The sequence below is a fragment of the Choristoneura fumiferana genome, chromosome 3, assembly GCF_025370935.1.
Source record: "Choristoneura fumiferana chromosome 3, NRCan_CFum_1, whole genome shotgun sequence".
Lineage (NCBI taxonomy): Eukaryota > Metazoa > Arthropoda > Insecta > Lepidoptera > Tortricidae > Choristoneura > Choristoneura fumiferana.
In genome coordinates, this window is record NC_133474.1 from 18432525 (window position 1) to 18456541 (window position 24017).

At 37.5% G+C, this 24017-nt stretch overlaps 2 protein-coding genes across 2 annotated transcripts in view; both read left to right on the plus strand.

The window, feature by feature from the left end:
- Spase25 (Signal peptidase complex subunit Spase25) overlaps positions 1 to 1403 on the plus strand; it is a 27739-nt gene extending 26336 nt beyond the window's left edge. Inside the window, exons 4-5 of the mRNA XM_074086069.1 lie at positions 613 to 765; positions 1164 to 1403. Coding sequence (XP_073942170.1) covers positions 613 to 765; positions 1164 to 1347 — 337 coding nt within the window. The 3' untranslated portion in view covers positions 1348 to 1403. The remainder of the gene's footprint in view (positions 1 to 612; positions 766 to 1163) is intronic.
- A 1328-nt stretch (positions 1404 to 2731) lies between these two features.
- LOC141426858 (glycerol-3-phosphate dehydrogenase, mitochondrial-like) lies at positions 2732 to 23693 on the plus strand. Its single transcript, XM_074086070.1, has 16 exons — positions 2732 to 2839; positions 7985 to 8079; positions 8859 to 9030; positions 9516 to 9738; positions 9968 to 10131; positions 10423 to 10556; positions 11343 to 11500; positions 11619 to 11812; positions 12678 to 12872; positions 13181 to 13302; positions 13945 to 14081; positions 14722 to 14875; positions 15554 to 15742; positions 19535 to 19633; positions 22549 to 22697; positions 23593 to 23693. Exons 2-15 carry the CDS (start codon positions 7987 to 7989, stop codon positions 22681 to 22683), a joined length of 2169 nt encoding a protein of 722 aa, XP_073942171.1. The 5' UTR covers positions 2732 to 2839; positions 7985 to 7986; the 3' UTR covers positions 22684 to 22697; positions 23593 to 23693.
- Positions 23694 to 24017: the final 324 nt, after the last annotated feature.

Below are 24017 nucleotides of genomic sequence, written 5' to 3' on the forward strand. Positions count from 1 at the left end.
TAGTCTTTTGTGGAGTGAATATGCAAATACAGTGTGCAAGAACCTCAGTCGCCAGGAACCTTATAGTGGCTTATTGGATCACTTTGTTGTCCGTCCGTCCGCCTGTCGAGACCCTTTTTCTTAGGAGGGCGTGGACACATCAAACTAAATTTGATATCATATGACTCAAGTCTGCTACCCTTTGGAGCGGTGAAAAAAAATCAAACTTCTAAGTTAACACAATGAAAAGATACAGTCATTAAATTAAACTGGCCAACTCGAATAATGAAAATCTAATTTTTTGTTTATCTGTATAAGTCAGTAACTATTTTAAATGACCAGCACTGCGTACATTGTGCTTAGGAGAGTGGCTCCGCTGACACTGAATATTCGTAGGAACCTACGAATTTGTACAGAATAATCGGTGCGCGAGTCCGACTCACTTGCCCGGTTTATTTTAAACAATTTTTCAAACAAACATTCTACTTCATTTAGGCTTAGCAATGCGAGCGATTTTAGCTCACTGTCTCTTTCTCAAGCCATACTCTGAAATGGGACGGCGCGCTGAAGCCACTTGCATTTTATCGAAGTGAGTGTTAAACCTTGGCCTATTAAAGACTTTTAATTTTTCAGACTGGTCCTAATAATCTGCGTATCGTCCTACTTCGTGCTAATGGGCATCCTGACTCTTTACACAACGTTCAAGGAGAAGGGAATATTTGTTGTTGCCAAAGAGAAAGTTGGGAACAATACTAGAGTGTGGGAGGCCAGCTCCTATGTCAAGAAGTAAGTTGATTTTCGTCAATATAGTAGTAAAACAAATGAAACATAAATAACTGGTTGTTTTTCAAGAAGGAAGGAACTGAAAGACTGCTTAGTCAATTTTGGATAAAAAAATAATTTTAAAATTAATGGTTCAGTAACTAGCATTCCAGCGCCAGTATCTCACATAATAAAGCGTGCATTAATACCTGATACAGCTCTATTTCTAGGGCCGGTAGGATGTGCGTGTCAGATACTTTAGACTAACTCCAGTGGTCCTTCGAACCGGATTTCACTACCTAACTAAGCTATTTTATTACAGTTTCATTTTACGTGTCATAAGCAGTTGAAGAATAATTTTCTTCGCAAAAAACTACCGTTTTTCCAGTATACATATCTAACTCCGGCCATTTTTTTTACAGGCATGATGACAAATACAATTTGATCCTGGTTTTGCGCGACACCAACGGAAAATTCCGAGAGGCCTCCATCAACAAATCCTTCGCCAACTTCATTGATACCAACGGAACCGTCGTCCAGAATCTCGTGCTGAATGAAGTCAACAAACTGTACAACTCTCTGTCCTCTGAAAAGAAGGAGAAGTGAATTAAAGTTAAGCAACTTATTGTAACGTTTGTCTCAATAAATTATATGGAAATATACGTATTGTTTTAGGATCCTATCTTCTGAGAAGCACGAAAAGTGTTAAAGCTCTGCTTATGGTGAGTATCCTTATTTTGAGCATTATATAAAACAACTTGGATATTGCACACTAATGGCTACTTGCTGGAAACACATAAATCTCGAATTAGCGTTAAACTCAGTTTAGTAGTGTCAAAATGTATGGAACTGCAAGCTTAAATCAGGTTTAACTACAAAATCTAGATTTATTTTTCTCCTGCAAGACGGCCTAAGTGCAAGAAAGCACCTTGCGGTTTTAGCGCGCCGTCCCTCTTCAGAATTTTAAGAAAGAGACGCTTGAGAAAGAGATGGTGCGGTAAAACCCTGCGCGGCTAAATGTATAGTGCGTTCGTAGGCTGAGCCTGAAGCCCGGAAATAACGGAAAGCACGGAATAAAGTTAAACGATTAGGGATCACAGTTACATACATTGACCATTTATGACTACTTAAACCGGCAATTACACTGCGTCATTCACCTAATGCGGTCGCCGAATTTGTTTCAAACTACTTCGTCTTTACATTAGTCTGTCCGTCTACTGCGGCGGCCATATAAGGTGATGGCAGCTGTCGCTCGCCGAATGCGGCCGACTACCGTGTTCCTTTACACTTTTGCGGTCGCCGTATGCAGCATGCGGCGAACGACTCAGTGTAATTGCCGCTTTACCGTAGTTAGAGTACTAGTAGTTTGTGATGTTGATGTATAGTTAATTTTAGATCGAGCATGTCCAGGTTCATATTAATACTAGTTTTATCAATCTACAGATGAAAAACGAGGTTACGGTCGCGCTAAAAAAAAACGTAAGTATACAAACAAAGGTTACAAACCTTTTGTTAGTAGTAACAGTTAGCGTTAAGACATGAGATATTATATCTCTATCTCTATAGATATAGAGATCCATTAGATTCAGTTAGCAAAGTAACTTTTTTTTTGACTGGTGTATAAACAATCTGAAGCAGTTAAACCATTGTAATACAGATGGCGCTTAGCTTAGTTTTTAATTCGCCGATAGATGTCGCTTAGTCCCCTCTAAGCCGTGAAGTTAGTGATGTGCCGGGATTGTAAAAAACGTAGAATGAATCACGCTACGCTTGAGCTGAGCGCGAGATCGAACGAAAATACGGCAGTCTGCTAAACCGGGCTGGGGCGTGCATCGCCCGGTCGCGCATGTATGTCATTCACGATTAGCTAACATCTTTCTGTGCTTAACTGAAACAATACCCTATCGCCCTTAGTGTATCGTTAAATTACATAACGTACTAATAATAGTGACCTGAATAAGGAAGTTTTGTAGTGTTCGTACAAAATATCCTTTCTCAAGCACGACAACCTTTGTTGTCCTTGCTAATTGTTTTACCTCATATAACGTTTGTTCAATGTTTTCGACGTAGTTTTCGTCCTGCGATTTAATCGAACAAGGTAAGTTGGGTTTTATAATAATGCTGTTTACTGTTCGTTCATGCTTTATTATAAAATATTTAATAACAGGAAGTTCGTTTTTATATACGCAACTACGTGAGCTGAGCGTTTATTTATTCGTTTTCACGTGTCTGAATAAAATAATTCTAAGAATATAATATTTGTGCGGATATAAAGTTACAATATTTTTTAGTTTTAAGTCAAATACCCTAATATCTGCTTTTCAAATAATATATATATATAATATACTTGCCTACTTGAAATAAAACCAAGTGCATCCTACTTTTATAAAAAAACGCGCACTAAGCAAAAACCTACGCCGTTGGAGCAATATGACATCATCGTGCTTAGCGCTCCTGCTCAAGGTTCTTAATCTACCTGTATTATTATGATGTTCTTGTTGGGCTTTTATTATACTCAATTGATTAGCTTAGTCGCAATTTACAATAAACATTACTATATCAATAGATTTTTTTATATCCGGAAGTTTACACGCGTTGTCTGACAAAACAAATAGATACACATAGGTGCAGTTACGAGACAATTAGTTGATATTCCCTGCGAGCATCACCTGACTTCGCGCGGCGATCTAAACCGTACGCCGGTCATTATCTTGCAAGCTCAAGCTATTTTAGTTCTGGCCAGTACCGGCGTGGTATACGTTATACATTGAAAGTCGTATACTTAGAATAAAGTAGGTACTAACGGCGGCATGTAAACTCGTGGCTGTCTCAAATAAAATTGGAACTGTATGCGACGAACGTCGAACCACTGCCAACATTTCACCAGCTATCTCCGATCGAATCGAACTTCGTTATGCGGCCAACGACATTGTATTCAAACGTGGCCATGAACACGCAATTTTCTATTTTGCGATGGTGTTCATATTTATGGCTCTACAAATAGTACTTGAAGGGATACTAGATGTACCTACACCTACCTAATGTCAGACCATGTGTAAATTAGCCTTGAGCGTTATCGGTGCGTGTGAGAGACCGGTTAGACTGACAAGTCGGAAGCGTTAATCCCTTTAATTAATAGCCTCAGTGGCCCTGATAAGTAAAAGTTACTTATCACTAGGTGCATCTAGCTCAAGAAGGAACAACTCAGTTTTTTTTTATTAAAATAAACGCAACTAAGTACACTTTATCATACTTTCTAAATAGGTATATTTTTAAAAACTAATCATTATAGGTAAACCAAAGAATAATTTCAAAACTGAAAAAGATCAGTAAAATTACACGTAGTTTGATGCACAAAATTTTACAAATAAAATAACATCAAACTTTGTTAACCCAAGAATAATAAATTACCACAATATGGGTAGTTAAATTTTAAGTTAAAGGTGTACATTTATAAAACGTGCGAGACGGAATCGATGACAGGGCTTGTTAACGTTACCAAATTAACACTATAAGTAACGTTAAATAACGGTAAAAATCATAAAAATACCTAGTACCGGTAAAAAAATAAACGTTAATTGGTAACTTAACATTATAGTAACGTTACCTAATTAACGTTATTATTATAAAATACGAAATATTAAATGATATTGTAACGGATAACTCACGTCTTAAACCGAGTTTAGCTCGACATGCTTAGGGCATGTTTCATGTTCAAAATACGAAATTCTTAGAAAAATATGACTTAATTTTTCGTAATGGCTACGGAACCCTATTTCGGGCGTGTCCGACACGCTCTTGGCCGGTTTCGGATTTATCGCCGAATGTTGAAGTGATTGAAACCTTCAATGCTTTATACCTCAAAACTATAAAGGAAAGAAAAAGACCTTTTCACCTCAGCAGCTCAAACAGGCAGGTTTTGCTATGAAAAATCAGTGAGCAAAATCGCATTTTGCTCACTCCGTGAGACAAAGTAGCTTTTTTTATTTATTTTTTTAAATGCTGAGGATAGTGCTGGGTCCACTCACTGAATTCCAAATATATGAACTTGACTTTGATCTGTCACTTTCACTTTAATATGAAAAAAGCGAGAGAGGATCAAATCGATACTAAGTTCGATTTTCAAATTCTGTAGGACTAAAAAGAAACAAACAAACGTTCGGATACATATATAACCGTAAAATTATTAGAGGGATTTAGTACTAATAGCATTTATTGTTCGAAGCTTGTACGGTGCTTTTCTCAAATATAAACTAAAGACTACAGAGATAAATTAGCAAACAAAACGTGCATAAATTAACGAATATCCTGCTCAAATTTACTTTTTTATAAGTTTTTTTTTACTTTTTAACTAAGTAAGGATATACCAACCTAATAAAAAAATACTGTGTTCACCTTTAGCATCAAAAATATGTCAATAATGAATTATATTATAATAAGGACAAATTGAAAAACAAAAACACGAGATGAAATAAAAAAAAACAGTGAATTATAAGACAGCGAAATATTTCCGAAAAGACCAAAGTTTTTTGCATCTCGTGTGTTTGAATCCTTCGCTGATCTCAGGATTCTAACCTAGAATCACTCGCTATCGCTCGTGATTCAATTGTAGAATCCTTCGCTTACTCGGCATTCAAAATCAATACTCGCACCAAAAAACGACTTTGCTCTCTTGTTGCACAAATAACTATTTGCTAAGTATCCGCCTGGTGTCAGAAAATTTGCGCTTACACCCCTCTTTTACTCCCTGCAGCCTACAAGTACCTAAGACGTCTCTATACTACATATTTGCCTCACACAAACATATTATGCAACTGGTACAGAAGTGTAAACGCAGAACCTGGTTTTACAGCGGAATCTTTCGACAAACTTATTGACAAAGCTAAACTCAGATAAGCAAACTATTTGTGCTCTAGTTGCTGATGAAATGTCGATATGTCAACAAAAAATATGGACTGGAATTTATTGCAGTCTATCTACGTTATTAATAGCTGTCGGTATTCTTCGGTTTTAAAATGAATTTTGCCGAGAACTATTAATAAATAAAAAACCGGCCAAGAGCGTGTCGGACACGCCCGAAACAGGGTTCCGTAGCCATTACGAATAAAATAAAGATTTGTTTTTCTAAGGATTTCGTATTTTATACGGAATCTTCCATAGTTTAAGTATATTTTATACCTTAAGCTGCTATTTACTCTTAAACTACTAATAATTCTCAAGCAAACTTAGCCGTTATAGTTTCCCTTAAAAGTTTGATACTCTTACTACCATCCTGAATTTTTTCAAATTTTTCCACCGACCGGTTTGGGGATTTTAGAGGGGGGGGGGGGACGCTCGATTTTAATGAAAATTTGCGCTTTAAAGTTGAATATTTCGCAAACATTTCGCTGAATCGAAAAATCGTCTTAATGGTTTTAAAAGACCTATCCAACAATACCCTACACTACACTATAGGGTTGAGAAAAAAAAAATCACCCCTTTTCGTCTATGGGAGGTACCCTAAAAAATTTTTTTTTTTAATTTTTAACTACCATTTTGTCGGCATGTTGTGTAGATACACATATATGCGTGCAAAAATACAGCTCTCTAGCATTGATACTCCCTGAGCAAAGCCGCGGACGGATGGAAAGACGGACAGACAGACAGACATGGCGAAACTATAAGGGTTCCGTTTTTGCCATTTTGGCTCCAGAACCCTTAAAACAGAATTATCTGTAAAAGGTAGATTGCAACATTTTGACGAAGCTCACCGATAAAATGTACTATTGATGGTTATTACTTGTTTTGCAGTTTTATCAAAGTTTACGTTATTTCTATTATAGTAATGTAGCTAGTTTATCTCTTTAGTAAATTTGGATAAAAAACTTAATTATTAAGTTTTTCCTCTAAAAGACTAATTATATAGAGACACATAATCAAAAACTGAGCGTTTTCCACACTGTTATTTTCTTCTTGCTTAATGACTTACATACAACATCTTTTTTTTTCAATAGCGACTGGTTTATATTAAAGTAATACAGAGAATCATAAAAGCTTCCGAGTCAAGTTCGATTAAACTGCATATCCTGTGCATGGTTTAAAGTTTATGCTGATTTTAATTTGATATTCTTTTATTTTGTTATAAGAAGGTACATTAATACTGGATAAATAATGAAAGACTTTTAAATAACATGTTTTTTTCTAAAATGTTTACTGCATTTACTACACTAATTACACTTTCTTTAATTTGATTTGTCTTTAATACAAAATTACCTACGACAAAACTAATGTTGTTTCCTTTTACAACAAACTTTTGCATCAGTAAACGATGCAAAGCTTGAAAAAAATGTCGTCAAACCAGTTGCATGATTTTTTTGGTAGTAAAAGCCATGCTATCTCTGGAACTATTGAAACTACGTTATTTTGGGTTCTCTGTAATGAATTACTTACTCGTAAACCTAAGAATAATGAGCTTTAGTGGTTCATTATAACTAATACTTCAAAAGAAGATGCAGAAAATAGATGTCACCATTTTTTATTTTGCTTCTCCTGAAAAATGGAGTTTTGGCTTATACTTTTTTAGGTTTTTTCGAACCGGTGGTAGACTTTTTTTGACATTCATAAGTGCTTGTTATAGCCTGAATTGAATAAAGATATTTTGACTGACTGACTACATTTCATACTGAATGGGTCGATATCTTAATGCTAAAATGCCAAAATCGCCATAGGTGTGCCCTATTAAATTTGAGGCTTGCCGCTCCGCAGCCTCCGCTTCGCAACCTCAGCTCCGCTCCGCAGCCTCCGCTCCCGTTTTACGTTCACGTCACGACGCCTTATATTTCACGACGCGGCACCGTACCGCGTCGTGCGCCGCGCCGTTTTACGTTGACGATGCCGTAGGTATAACGTCTTCGGCGCGGCACTGTTAAAGTGATAATATTTTGTCAGTCTTTATAAAATTTATATAAGACTGATTTTTACTTGGCCTGTGTAAAAACCTTTTTCACTACATCTCAACTACGATGCAACCGTTTAATTTAAATAACATGATTTTTAAAGCATTTCCACATTAGTACTTATGCAAGTCAGTCTAAGACCGATCTGTCTCCGTTTCTACAAACAAAAAAACCGATTGTGAAAATTTAAAGTTTACTTTTTTTCTTATAATGAGAGCGAGGCAAACGAGCATGCAAACTGCAATTTCAATTTATTCGTTACAGGAATATGTATTCCGACCGTCGAAATAATCCCGTTTTAATTTCAGAAATGTCTCGGAGAAGATTATTAGTCGGGAGCGCCACGGGCGTCGCGGGTGCTGCGTTTGCGGCCTGGGCGCTTTCTGCCGATGACTCACCCGCCGTAAGTACCGAGGGAACCCGCCAGAACATTACCGATAACGATTTGACGTAACCGCACTGAAATAGACTGTATCTCTTTTCTTTATCTACGCAAATCTTTTTAATAGTAATCGTTGTGAAATATGTCTTGAAAAGATTATGAAAGATGTAGGAATGTTTTGAAGTGACGCTAAATGATTATGTCATGAAAAAATGATAAGATCAAGCGTTTAGCGCGCGTTAGTATGCTAACGCAATTTTTTTTCTTTTGTGTTAAATACTAATCTAGTCATATTATAATGGAGCATCTAACCCAATAATAAACTAACATTTTTTTTGCTATGCGTTAGTGATACTTGCATTACATATATAGAATAAACAGTGAATAAACATCATGATTTAATAAAATTACCTTCACTTAGCATGTTTAGTTATCATTCTAATTTTAGCGCTCTCACACCGGAACACTAGTGCATTCAGTGTCGCAAAGCGATATCTTATCGCAGATCTTCACATGTCTTTATTAGCACTAGAATTTCATTTGAAATGCGATCGTTATTAGACTTTCTTGAAGGCCAGCACCGCCACCCTTCGTATCTGGCAGAACTTATCGAATTGAATTTTATTATCAAACTAGAGGCTCTCGTTCCTTTCCATTAAAAAATTTAGAAACATGTTCTGTGCTACCAAATTAAACAAAATGACAAGTCCAGTTCATTGGATTGATCGTTGTTTGTAATTGGTATAACTTAAAGCTCCCCCTGCTATTGTCAAATGAGATAACTATCCTTTTTTTCCTAGATATGGTACAATAAGCCATCCACGGTATCAGCCAAGACTGAGCGCAAGAAACGCCCCCTGCCGTCCCGGGCGGAGCAGGTCGCCAGCCTGCAAGCCGGCCATATCTATGACGTCCTGATCATCGGTGGGGGCGCCACGGGCGTTGGATGCGCTCTGGACGCTACCACAAGAGGTAAGCTAAGTTTTTACAGAGCAAATTCTTAATGAAACCTTTTGACTGAAAGAAAGGTATTTAAATAACTGGAATTCTGCCTAATTTTTTTTTATGGCATCTTCAAATTAAGCAGTTTCGGCTTGTATTTCTCACGGCCGTTTTTTTTATTAGTGACGTGGAATCATAGACCTTAATAACTTGGGCCGAGCATATCTATTATTGTTATTTGACTGTATGCATAAACTTTTCGTTGCGGTTCTGTTATCCTTGTAAGGCTATCTGAGGTTCTGGTTTCATGGTAGAGCAAGTGCATCGCTATCTAATCTTTATTTGGAGTCTTCGGTGTTCAATGGTGTAGATCGCAGTAATACAACTCATGATTTTAGGGGAAGCTCTTTCTGAAGCCCTTAACAAAACACTGTATGAAGAGTTCCATGGCTATGACGGCAAAGATTTGAGTAACTCCTGGCGCCGTTTTGAATTCGCGTTTTTGCCATTTCCAGGACTCCGTACCGCTCTAGTGGAAGCTGACGACTTCGCCAGCGGAACCTCCAGTCGCAGCACAAAGCTGATCCATGGAGGCGTCAGATACCTACAGAAGGCCATTATGCAGCTAGACTATGACCAGTACAAAATGGTTAAAGAAGCGTTACACGAAAGAGCTAATATGCTCGAAGTTGCGCCGCATTTGACCAGGCCGCTGCCTATCTTGCTACCGGTTTACAAGTTAGTACATACTTTTCAATCTAGAAAACATATAAGTACTTGCTTATCTTTGCAAAAGGTTAATTGAAAAATACCGATATTATATTTGGAAAGCATGACCCTTATCCAAATAAGCGACGATTGCTCTTTCAACTATAACCCATAAACAAGATTTTGTCAAGGAATAATGGCTTTGTATTCTGCTAGGAATCGTCGTAGTTTTTCTTTAACTAGCTAATTTTAATTACAGATGGTGGCAAGTACCCTATTACTGGTTCGGTATCAAGATGTACGATGTTGTGGCTGGAGATAGGAACGTGAAGAGCTCTTACTATTTGTCTAAGAAACACACACTGGAGTTGTTTCCGATGTTGAAATCCGATAACCTCTGCGGTGGAATCGTTTATTATGACGGTAAGCAAAGTCAATGGGTTAAAGGAGCTTTTAATACAAGTTTTACTTAAAAACGTTTAATAGTTGACCCCACATGGGGCAAATGGTCATCAATAGACTTGGAAAAGGACTAAAGATTGCTTGTATATTGTGTTTAGGAATATATTATCCATATCACATGTGTAGTACATAAGCACGAACTATCTTAAATCAGTTAATTGAAATTATGGTGGGTTTTGGTTTTGAATGCCAGAAATTAGTTTGACTTCAAAAAATAATGTTTTTATTTGGTCAATTTGTTTTGTTTTCTAGGTCAGCAAGACGACGCGCGAATGAATTTGGCGATCGCCCTGACAGCAGCGCGGCACGGAGCCACCATCGCCAACCACGTCAGCGTCACCAAACTGCACAAAACTGGGGGCAAGCTGAGCGGTGCCAGAGTTAGGGTGAGCCAATGACCATGATTATTATTATTATTAAATGATCATGAAACAGAGACAGGCACTGGAGCAGCAACAGCATCACCTCTGTACGCAGCAAAGTCATATATAGTAGGCGGGATCCTTTCGACTGCCATAATCTTATAATGTAATGTAATGTTGTCATAATTATTGTTAGTCATAAATTTTTTTCCGCTGAAACCGTACATTTTTCATAATTTTTTAAATGGTCATCCTGTAGAACTCTATAGGTTAGGTTAGGTTTGTTTTATAACAATTCAGAAAAATAAATGGTTTCAGAGTAAAAAAGAGTTATGTCAAACATTACAATATGACTAACAATACATTATGACTAACAATTTTCTACCAGTCAATATAGATCCATAGTATGCATAGCGGAAGCCGAGAATGCTTAAGTTTAAGTGAGAATGAACTTCAAGCGTACAACTGTAGTGTACTTGATCCCACGCTATCTGGAATGACCCCTGACTGTGATTTATAAGAAATTAGAAAAGTGTATTGTTTAAAATCCGTCTACAAATTGTGTTAACATCAATCATCATCAAGAAGTTATGCATCAAGAAGTTTCAAATTTGCCCATTTCGGACGTACGATTTCCAAGAGGTCAATTTACAAAACTTTTAGCATAAAATTGTTTTGACCTTTGCTAGCTCTTTTAATTTTAGCCTAAGGTCTTACTGACTATATTTATTTATTATTTGCAAAACATAAATCTATCATTACAGGCATGCCCAATGCGATATATTTATATGATTCATTTCGTTGTTCCAGGACGAATTAACAGGCAAAGAGTGGGACGTGCAAGCCAAGTCGATCATCAACGCGACCGGACCATTTACCGACAGCATCCGCAAAATGGACGAGCCGACGGTAAAGGAAATCTGCTGCCCCTCCTCTGGGGTGCACATTGTTCTCCCTAGCTATTACAGGTGGGTAACTAATCTATGTATGTATTTAGACAAGAATAGAAAGGCATAATTATGTGATATGGAATACTCTGCATCACTTCTATAATAACTCAATTGGCAACTACATTTGTGTCCTCAGCCCCGAACACATGGGCCTTCTGGACCCGGCCACGTCCGATGGTCGTGTTATCTTCTTCCTGCCTTGGCTCAAGGGCACCATCGCCGGCACCACTGACATGCCGTGCAAGGTCACGCACAACCCGAAGCCGACAGAAGACGAGATCCTGTTCATCCTGACTGAGGTCAAGAACTACCTCAACCCAGATGTTGAAGGTATGCTTTTCCGCATTCGGAAACTTACATGAAATACCACGTGAATATAAAATTACGGCATAGTGGATAATTAATTACATCTTTTTAGCTCACCGTAAATACTTAATCAATCAATCATCATGTCAGCCGAAAGACGTCCACTGCTGGACATAGGCCTCCCCCAAGGCTCTCCACTCAGACCGGTCTTGTGCTTTTCGCATCCACCGCGATCCCGCGATCTTAACCAGATCGTCGCTGCATCTTGTTGGAGGCCTACCGACAGCTCGTCTCCCGGTCCGCGGACGCCATTCGAGAACCTTTTGACCCCATCGGCCATCAGTCCTGCGAGCAATGTGCCCCGCCCATTGCCACTTCAGTTTCGCAATTCTTCGGGCTATGTCGGTAACCTTAATTCTACTGCGGATATCATCATTTCTGATTCTATCCCGCAGAGAAACCCCTAGCATAGCCCTTTGAGTGACTTTGAGCTTCCTCATGAGGCCCATCGTTAGCGTCCACGTCTCAGATCCGTATGTCATCACTGGCAACACACACTGGTCAAAGACTTTTGACTTCAAACACTGTGGTAATCAATCAATAAGGTGAAAAGAATAAAATCAGAAACCGCGTCATTGAAAGCGCTAAGTAAAAAGTAGCCTTGATTTGACAATCAAGCAATTATTTAAATAAAACCGTAGACTAGTGGACAATCTCAAACAAAATACAAACAATAATAGTTCATTCTTTCGCGCTTTTCTAGCATGTTAGCTCCAAACGTGAACGTCATCACTTATGTATGAATTGAAGTAACTCGTATTTATCCATTGCTAATTAACATTATCTTTGTTGCAAATTCATTTTCAACTTATACTTTTCCCATCCCCAGTTCGTCGTGGCGACGTTATGTCCGCGTGGTCTGGCATCCGACCTCTCGTCTCTGACCCCAACAAAGAAGACACACAATCTTTAGCTCGCAATCACATCGTGCACGTCTCAAAGGCAGGACTCGTTACCATCGCGGGCGGCAAGTGGACCACCTACCGGTCTATGGCTGCTGAGACCATTGATGCTGCTATTGAGAGTGAGTCGAATCAGATTGTTCTGGAAAACGTTAGTTCTAGTACGTAAGTGTGTTCGCCAAACGCATTCGCAAATCGCACGGGGAAACTTGGGGTGTGTTAAGTAGTTTAAAGATTGCGAAAAAAGGAAATTGGAAATTGACCGGTCCATTTATTGAGTGCGTTTTATGAATTGACTGTGAAGGTAGAATGGATTCTGTCTTTTATGAATTGACTGTGAAAGTAGAATGGATTCTTTCTTTTCAAATAGTAAAAATACGAAACAAATGATTATAGTAACTGCTTGTAATTTTATTATGTCAAATTGCAGGTGCCAATCTGAAGCCGCTGTTCCGCGAGTGTCAAACGGACGGATTTCGGCTCGAGGGCGCCCACGGATGGACTCCCACCATGTACATTAGATTAGTGCAAGATTTCGGATTAGAGATGGAGGTGATGCGTTTAAATAAGTTTTTCACTTCTCATGCTCGTAAAGTTGGTGTTTATGCTGGATCTAGGCGACATAAAATTACTTCTTATGCTCTAGTGCATAAAGTAAAATCTTCGTCTAAGACCAAGGTAATCAGGTGTCAACAGCCACAAACAAAAAAGTTTCTATATTTTTTTTAATATTTTTTATTTTATGTAAAAATAAAAATCAATCAAATCAATCAAAATAAATCAATAAAACTAAAAATGTATAATTATGTAGCAATGTCAAAAATAATAAAAGGTACCTAGTAAGTGAACAATTGTTTCCACTGTTGCTATTTCATTTCCTCGCCATCGAAGTGAAAAGCAGAGTGTAAAACTCGACCAAAACCCATTTTCCCCTTGACGTGTCTATCTACCCTCGCCTTACCGGCTCGGGTAAAATGGCTCGTTTTATGCTCTTGTTGTACAATCTACTTTTTTTTCAAGTTATAGCCATAAAAAGTTAAAAGTTTCTACAGGAACTTGTGACTTCTTGCTCCACCTATCGGAGGCTGGTCATTTTAACGAAAACCATCGCTCTGTACAAGAATGTGGACTGCAGTTAAAAATGGAAATCGCATTATTCCAACGGTTTGCTGATTGTATATGGTTTTGTTTCAGGTAGCACAACACTTAGCAAAGTCCTACGGCGACAGAGCATTCGCGGTTGCCAAAATGGCGGCCATGACCGGCAAGAGATGGCCCATCATTGGTAAAAAGATTCATCCGGAATTCCCCTACATCGATGCTGAGATCAGGTAAGAACTTAATACTTGATTTAATAATAAAAATAAATCAGAATGACTGAGAGCAGTCAAAGGGACAAAAAGTTTCACAGTAATATTGACCAATATAACCATTGATGCAGCTATTATTGAGAGTAAGTCTAGAAGAGAAGTAAAGTTCTAGGTAACAAGTTAGTTCTGCAAATGCATAACGCGCGCACATCGCACTGGGAAACATGGGGTGAGTTAGTTTGATGACTACGAAAAAATTAAATTGGCCGATCCATCTATTGAGTCAGTTTTTTTTTTTTTATCAGTTGACTAGAATAGAAATAATATCAGATTGCTTGTAATTTGTAATTTTAGCCAGTTGCCCGCGACTCCGTCTGGGTAGAATTCGTTTATAGTCATCCCGCGGGAACTATGCAATTTTGCGGGACAAAAACTATCCTATGTCCTTTCTCAGGACTCAAACTATATTTATACCGAATTTCATCTAAATCGGTTCAGCGGTTTAGACGTGATGAGGTAAGAAACAAACTAACAAACAGACTTAAAATTGTCGCATTTATAATATTACTGCGATTATTGGAATTGCAGGTGCTATTACTAGCAAATGTCCGTATGAGTGTGCAGTAGTTCCAAAATAGACATGTCTTTACTTCAACTCCAGATACGGCGTGCGAGAATACGCGTGCACATGCGTGGACATGATCGCGCGGCGCCTGCGCCTCGCGTTCTTAAACGTACAAGCTGCCATCGAGGCGTTGCCCGCCGTCGCTGACATCATGCAAGAAGAACTCAAATGGAGTGACGCTGAGAAGAAGGTATAGTTAAGCCAAGTATAGTGTTTGATACTTATCCTCTTTCTGGAATCTCCCTAGCTCTTAGGAACGTTCTTCAAAATACATGAGAAGTGTCGTGTAACCTAACCTAACGCAACGGTTTGAAGGGATTAACAGTAGGCAGAAGGAGCAGCTTCAAATGTCCACAATTTCTTTTGATAAAGCCCTGATTCCTCAATGAGGCTAAAAATATCGAGTACTGCCTTTTCGCAACTTTTCGTTTCGCAAACTCTAAAACTGTAAATATTTCGGGATTTATTTTAGGGCCATCGTGTAGAACCCTTTAGGTTAGGTTAGGTTAGTTTTATAAAAATCCTGAAATATTTACAGTTTCAGAAATATTAAACAGTTGGGAAATGAAACAGGGTTGCCAAACGTTATTTGCCGAAACATTAGTAAACAACTCGTACAACAACTTCTACTACTGGGGAGCCAGTAGTAGAAGTTCAGGTTTGCCGCCCGGGCCCCGAACGAGCTTAGTCCGCCACTGATCTTTGTTAATGAAAAAGTGACAGCCACATTACAGAGTGTAGTTTCATTCCCAAGATGGATTTATAGCTCATTTTAACATTTGGATAAAGTGTACAGAATACATGCACTGACACATTTTGCCGTCACCTGACTTTCATAACTAAGTTGTGATTATTATCTTTTCTCCAGAAACAAATCAAAGAAGCCAACGAATTCTTGTCCAATGAGATGGGTCAGCTGGTAAATCGCGCAAGTCGCGACAAGATGCCCATCAATCTGAGCAAGGATGAAGTTCAGACTTACATCAAGCGGTTCCAGATCATCGATGCGGACAGGAAGGGATTTGTTTCTATCAACGATATCAGGAGAAGTCTCAAGGTACTGATATACTTCAGTGGAACTTTGTAAATATATATTTTTTTATGATATTGGTTCGTTACATTTGGAATGTATGATGAATTTTACGGCTAAGGAAAACATCGCGAAGAAACTGTGCACACACCTGCGAAGAAATGAGGGCTAAAAGACAGTAGGTGAAATACCGCTAGATGCGTTAATATCCTTAGGTTTTTTTTTGACATTACGGTCTTGCTTGCGATTGGCTCATTTAGTTATTATATCTATAAATTTCCCTAGTAGGAACGAAATATTATATGAGTTTGACCAAATAAAAACATCGACAGTCCTGTTATCGATAAGTACCACAGTAACGTCATAGAGGTTATACAAAGTCCAATATATAAATACTTCTTTAATGAATAACGTCTATGAATATAAAAAGTTTGATTACTTTTTTACGTTGGTAATAAGTAGAGGAATAAATGATGTGTTTTTTTATTTATTTAAACAAAAAAGACAACACACCTTGAAAGTCATTTAGGCTGCTCTGTATAAACAACTATTCATTTAAAGTATCTCTGTCGTTGAAGTGGTATGTACTTATCGATAACAGGACTGTCGATGTTTTTTATTTGTCAAACTCTTACAACACTTCGTTCGTGCTAGGAAAATATCTAGGTACTAGCTTTTGCCCGCGGCTTCGCTCGCGTTAAATTTGGGATAACAATTAACATACATTTACTTTCTGCGATCCTTTTTTTCGTGTTTTGATTGATTTTTCGGAGGATTACATGGAAATATAAATACAGTAAGACGTTGTTTTAGACAGATGGTGCACATTTTGGAATTTAAAAATCAACCTACATACGTAATTAATCATTCATAATTCGTATCAACTCTGAAACCCTGTTTCGCTGAAACGTTAAAGACGTTAAAGTACTACGCGTTTCTTTTGCCGGCGACTTCCTACACGATATAGGATTGTATCTCGAGAAATTGTAAAGTCCCCGCGGGACATGAATTACTGTTATGATCTATTTTAATATTCTTAATTGTCGATGAGAGACATATTGTAGCTTTCTATTATAGAAAGAATTTTGAAAATCTGCCCCGAAATTGAATTCACTTATTTTTATTCTGCGGAAATTTTGCATTTAAAAAAAGAAGTCTGTCCATCAGGGATATTGTAGCTTTCTATTGGTAATAGAATTATTTAAATCAGCTCAGTAGTTTCAGAGATTACCCCCAACAAACAAAGAAACAAACAAAGTTGAGATATTTTCCTATTCCATGGGATTTTCTAAGTGCTAGTCTTTCCCCAGTGCACCTCTGTATTACTTTAGGTCCATCTATGCCAATTTCAAGTCTCTAACACCAGTAGTTTTGGCTATGCGTTGTCTGTCAGTCAGCCAGTCATGGTACTGTTCAGGTAGAGTTAGGTATAGAATTATAAATAAATCAACCCTGAAGTTGAATTATCTTTTTGCTATCCCGCGGGAATTTTACGTTTTCCCGGAGAAAAGTAGCTCCCAATTGGTAAAATATCTTTTTAAATCAACCCCAATGATGAATTTACTTATTTCGATCCTGCGGGAATTTTGCATTCTTCTGTAGAAAAGCAGCCTATGTCAATCAGAGATACTGCAGATTACTATTAGTGAAAGAATTTTTAAAATCAGCTCCGAATTTGGATTGTCTTACTTACTTCTCCTATCCTGCGGGAATTTTGCATTTTCCCAAAGAAGAGTAATCTATTATACCAATCAGCAATAGTGCAGCTTTATATTAGTGGAAGAATTTTTAAAATCAGCTCTGAAGTTGAATTCAGTTTTTTCTATCCCATGGGAATTTTGGATTTTCCGAAAAAAAAAGTGGCCTATGTCAATCGAGGATAGTCATTTCATATGAAAGAATTTTTAAAAGCAGTGCCAAAGTTGAATTTACTTATTTCTATCCCGGGGGAATTTTTGATTTTACCGGAAAAACGTATCCTATGTCAATCAGGAATACTGTAGCTTACTTTTGGTGAAAGAACGTTTAAAATCAGACCCGAAGTTGAATTCACTTATTTCTATCCCGCGGGAATTTTTCATTTTCCCGAAGAAGAGTAGTCTATACTAATGAGAAATAGTGTAGCTTTCTATTGGTGAAAGAATTTTTAAAATCATCCCCGAAGTTGCATTCAGTTTTTTCTATCCCATGGGAATTTTGTAATTTCCCGAAGAAAAAGTTGCCTTTGTTATTTGGAGATAGTCATATCACATAATATGTAAGGATTTTTTAAATTTGCTCCGAAATTTAATTTATTTATTTCTATCCCGCGGGAAGTTTGCATTATCCCGGATAAAAAGTAACCTATGTCAATCAAGGATAGTGTAGCTTACTAACGGTGAAAGAATTTTTAAAATCGGCTCAATAGTTTCGGAGATTCGACTACAAACAAAGAAGTGAAAAAAGTTTAGATATTTCCCTATCCCGTGGGAATTTCGAAAAATCCTTTCTTAGTGCGCGTCTACATCTATTAAGGAATATATATTCCAAATTTCAAGTTTCTAGCCCCAGCAGTTTGGGCTGTGCGTTGATCTATAAGTCAGTCAGTCAGTCAGTCAGTCAGTTTCTTCTTTTATATAGCCAATCGCAAGCAAGACCGTAACGTCAAAAAACCTCACGATACTAACGCCATCTAGCGACATTTCTCCTGTCTTTTAGCCCTCATTCAATGGTGTGTGTGAAGTTCACAATCTGCATTGAATCCGCTTGCCAACTACGGTCCAAGCCCTTTTTAACCCCCGACGCAAAAAGAGCGGTGTTATAAGTTTGACCGCTATGTGTGTTTGTCTGTCTGTCTGTGGCACCGTAGCTCTTAAACAGGTGGACCGATTTGAATGCGGTTTTTTTAAAGCAGGTTTTCTAGCAATGGTTCTTAGACATGTTTTATCAAAATCGGTTCAGCCGTTTTTGAGATATTGAGTCGGGGGTTTTCCAACTTTTTGTTGGTTAGGTTTTATTCCCAGCAGATGCCTGCGCCCTGCAATGGGAGGTTTATAGGCCGAGATAATAGGGTGGAAAAGGAGCAAGTGGGTCACCTGATGGTAAGAAAACATCACTCTTGAACACCTACAACGCCAAGGGATTGCAAATGCATTGGAATTGAATTAAAGCTCAGTGCAACGGCGGATCCAGGGGTCATGGGGGGGTCATGGGGGTCATGACCCCTCCCCCCCACTGGGCTGGGTCCAGGACCTAGGTAGACCACTGCATCCATTATTATCAAAGTTAAATTATAACTTCTTTTGACTTGACCACGACTATGTCCATGATTATCTGCAGGTAGACGGGACCTGTGACGGGACTTTACTAATAGGGAGAACATTGTGTCTGTGCAGTAACGTTACTTAAAATCGACATAGCTTTATGGAACTTGCTACCGTTAAACTTTTGACAGTTCGTTTCTGGCATCGAGAGTGAAAGGGACGGTACGATACGAACGATTTCGAATTTGTAGTAGCCCCTGAAGGCGATAAAGCGATTCAGTAATGGCATCTGGTAACAACTCCTGATTTGGTATCGTATTATGGCATATACGATATGTAAAATTCGAACTTGGTATCTTGCCGTCCGCTGACGCTCATTTTTAATACGAGAGTGAAAGGGACGGTACGATACGAACTTCGATTTTCGAATTTCATAGTAGCCCCCTGAAGCCCAAAGCGATAAAGCGATTCTTTTGGCGCTCAGTTTTGGTATCGCTGTATCAATTATCGTGGCAAGTTCCATATTAGACGATCGCTTTACATATCCATGGCGCTTGAATTTGGAACTTTTTCACAGGCAGGTGGCGAGGAAGTGACCGGGGAACAGTTGCACGAAATATTGAAAGAGATCGACACTAACATGAACGGCCAGGTCGAACTCGACGAGTACTTGCAGGTCTTTATCTGAAGAGTGCAGTTATTATTTTGAGACCTTTGCTACCTTGTTTATTTGTTATCCGTTGGTTAACATTTATTTTACCTAAAATCTATCATAAAAGTAGCTTTGATAGAAGATCTTCATTTAAAATTAATTTAACTAACAGATGCTTTATTTATTTAATCATTATTTATTTATTAAAAAATATGCGAGTTTTTACCAAATAACTAATATTGGCTGGCACTGCTTGTGCATGGTTCTCGTCTATCGGCAACTCGCCTATGATGATGCCTGTTTTATGAGTGTTCTGTTTTTCTGCTCTACGGTTTTTGCTATTCTTTGCCTGCTGCTATTTTGTACGCATTTCGCATGATTATTTTAAACACATAACCTTAGGTACTAACAGTTTTCATTTTTTCGTATTAACTATTTAACAAAATATGTATTTATTAATCAATTAAAAATTTTAATTTTTACTGTCAGAAAGAGAGTAATTGATTACATAAATGGTAACAATTACATTGAAGTTCGTCACAATTAGCCAGTGTATGGCGCACAATATTCGGCAGATACGCTAATAGGTAGGTAGGTACGCTCATTATTTTATTAATTGAATCATTAAAATTGAAGATTTTTTTTATCAAGATTTAGAATAATAAAACTAACAATAATAATAGAAAATGTCAATTTCATGTACCTACTGAACGTGCGGATACAATGTCAATAGTACTATACAAAACAAACAAGCAGCAGATAATACCACAATTACAACACTGCAATGGTCATATCAGAAAATACAGAGAAATAAGGTTATTCTATGAATGTGCAGATGCAATGTCACTTGTCCCATTCGAAATAATACGCCATAGAGAACGCAAAAATATATAAATATAACAAATATATGGAGATGTCAGAAATGCAAAAAAACAATAATAATAGTAATAATATACATGCTAAAGAAAGTACAAAATTACCAGTAAACAATTCGTGATGTATTAGTAGTAGGCTCAAATTAATCATTGACAGTATAATGCATTTTATCTAGGCACCATTTAAACAATTTATTCTTAAATTCTGGCATGTTCAGAGTTTTGAGGTCATTTGGCAAGTAGTTGGATATTTTAACCGGCATATACAATATACTTTTCTTAAAGTGAGCAGAAGTATGGCTTGGGTAACAGAGATTAACCCATGTAGCTTAGATGCCGATCTTGGATTGGATGTCATAATTTTATAGCTGTTTATGTGGGTTTCCACAAAGAGACACATTTCATACACAAAAAGTGCAGGCAACGGTAGTATCTTAAGTTTCTTAAACAATGGCCTACACGAATCGGTTGTACCAGCGCCACAGATCGCCCGATGCACCTCTTTTGGAATAAGAATGCACGCTTAGCAAAGGTGGAGTTTTCCCATAGGATAAGACCATACCGGAGGTTTGATATGATGATGTGTCCAAGAAACGCCAACAGAGCGGATCCCAGCGACACCACTTCTGACAACCTACGCAGAGCAAAAACGAATCTATTTAGTCTCCTGACCAGCTGCTCAACATGTGTCTGCCAGTAGTCGTAATCGTATGGTATGAACGCTTTCTATGGGCACTTGATTATATTCAATCGTTATTTCTTTAGGTCTGCTTTGAGGCGCAAAAAATTCCATGTATTTAGTTTTACTCATATTCACTTTTAATTTGTTATTCAGTAACCAAGTGTTAATATTATTAAAAAAACAAAATTTGATTCAGTCTGATAAGTTGCAGGGTTTTTACCAGGAATAATTACAGAGCAGTCGTCGGCAAAAAGAAGAATTTTGTTGCAAGTTGCAATGGGGAGGTCGTTTATGTTAATTAAAAATAACAATGGTCTTAGTATACTGCCTTGAGGCACGCCCATGGTAACATCCGCTTAGTCAGAAAGCACTTTAGTTAAAGTTTTTGTTTTAGCACAATAGGACCTGACTTGAGTTTTCTGTTTTCTACTTGATAGATAAGTTCGTAACCAGTCAGCAATTTCCTCGAATGCCATAGAGGTATAGCTTCCGCAGAAGGATATCATGTGAGACGCAATCAAAGGCTTTAGACATATCCATAAAGATCGTTGTTACTGGAGTCTTTATTACGAGTATCTCTAAATGACGTACCTAATGTCCCTGATTAATTCATATATAGCCATGGTAGTCGATTTCCGTTTTCGAAATCCGTATTGATTGGCGTTCAAAATTTCGCACCTATCCAAATCAAATCAATCAGTCAAATCATTCGATTGTAAATTACTTTTTCATCTCTCCTGTTCGGAAAGTTTAATTTTTATGGGTAGATAGCCGGGTGGAAAATTGCGTTGTCATCTCTAGGGTGGAAAGTATTTTATTTTTATTTTTCGATTAGCCACGGAGTCGAAGATAATTGAGTCACGTCAATGACACTTTTTTTTTTCACGTTTCGGCATGGTCATCTAGATGCACGTCGTGACCAAGGAGCTTATATACAACACTGGAGGTTAAACGCCGTACATCGGTTTGAAACAAGAAATTTGATCTTTCACTTTCCACCCTTGGTTATCAATCTACTATTTCGTATATTTTAGACAATATTGGTAAAATGGAAACCGGTCTATAGTTATCTCACAGCTTCCTATCTCCGTTTTTAAATAAAGGTTTAATAATACTACTAATATTTTTATTGAGAGTAGTTACCTATATCTTTCAGATTCTTGCTAATTTAAATGACCTGCTCTATAATCTACTATCCATAAATTACGCCATAGTAAAAACCAATATACCTAAATAAAAATCATATGCCGAAATGAGCAATTAAATTCCTGTCTTGTTTAAATTTATTATATGTATGGTACTAGTAACGTGAAACTCAATAATATGTCGTATTTAATGGATTACTTTTAACAACAGATACTGACCATTTTTATTGTGTCCAGATGATGTCTGCCATCAAATCAGGCCATGTAGCGTACTCCCGGTTCGCTCGAATGGCTGAAATGCATGCAGAGAATCACGAGAGAGAACTCCTCAAAAAGAAGATCACTGTCGAGAGGAGTGGAGGCGGATTGTAGGCAACACGCATATCGTAAGTGTATAATACCTACTTGAGAGTAAAATAAGGTTCTTAAAGGTTTTTTTTTTTCAATATTGGCCCGAAAGGATTCGTCCTAACAATGCAACATGCTATACATCTAATCTACCTGGTTAAGTTAACCCATTGAGCCACAAAGCGTGGAATTCTAATGTACCTTCAGTCAATGAAATGAAGTGCAAGCAATTGAATATTTCCGAATAAATATTTATAACATTTATCAATTACCTAGCGATCTTGAAGCCCTACTGATTACGGGAGCGTAGCTCATGGCCAAAGTGCATAGGTATCTAGTAGAGAGCAATGTCATGTCCTCATGTCATGCATGTCCTGGTAACTGACAACAGCAACAAAGCTAAGGCTGCGTTTCCAGCAGAGATGTGCGAGGTATGTGTTTTTCATGACGAATAGAAACGCTTCCTTTACCTATACTCGCACAGCACCGCTCTGGTGGAAACAGCTGAGCGGAGCGAGGTGAGGTAAATGGAGCGTTCCTAGTGGCTCATAAAAAAACACATTTCTCGCAACACATCCTCGCACGTCTCTGGTTGAAACGCAACCTTACAAGATATTCAATATCAAAATATCTTTATTCAATTAGGCTATGCTATGACAAGTATTTATGAATGTCAAAAATAATCTACCACCATACAAATTTCCTTTTGAACACATATTTTCAACTTTCGTTAAAAGTACTATCTGATCAAATCAAGCAATATCATGTCCAAGCCATTTCTAAACTAATCCTGACCCACAATAGATAGGTACCTATTGAGTACAATGTCATGACAAAATTATTGTATGATTGATTCTTTTGTATGCATTGCAGCATAAGCACAGTCAAGCAGTTAATAAAGAAAAATATTAAAATGTTCTCTTCTTGTTTCAGATGCGGCAGAAAGTCACAAACATTATTTACTTATCATCAATATGATTGACCCAACTAAATTGTAGGTTCCCCTTTATAGGTATTACAACTTTGAATGTACCTACAAAAATTATTTGACATTTAGCCTTTAGATTGCATATAAAACTTAAGTGTTAACAATTCTTATGAAGATATTGTTTGAAAATCAGCTTAAGTATTTATTTAGATAGCACACCAATATTATTTATATTTTAAAGACACTTGTTTTTATAGTTTTAGCCTAAAATGTTATTTATCCAGCTGTTATATTAAGTACAGTTCATCAGAACTTTATCTCAAAATCCATCGAACAACAAAAAAAACATATTTATACTTTCATGATAGGTTTAGTAAGTAAATCATTTTTGTACTCCATGAAAAAGGATGAAGTTAAATGTTATTAAATT

Coding starts and splice junctions, on each gene's coding strand:
- LOC141426858 (XM_074086070.1), top strand. CDS start 7,987: ATGTCTCGGAGAAGATTATTAGTCGGGAGCGCCACGGGCGTCGCGGGT. Junction 9,739..9,967: donor ATCTTGCTACCGGTTTACAA/GTTAGTACATAC, acceptor TTTTAATTACAG/ATGGTGGCAAGTACCCTATT. Junction 10,557..11,342: donor TGAGCGGTGCCAGAGTTAGG/GTGAGCCAATGA, acceptor TCGTTGTTCCAG/GACGAATTAACAGGCAAAGA.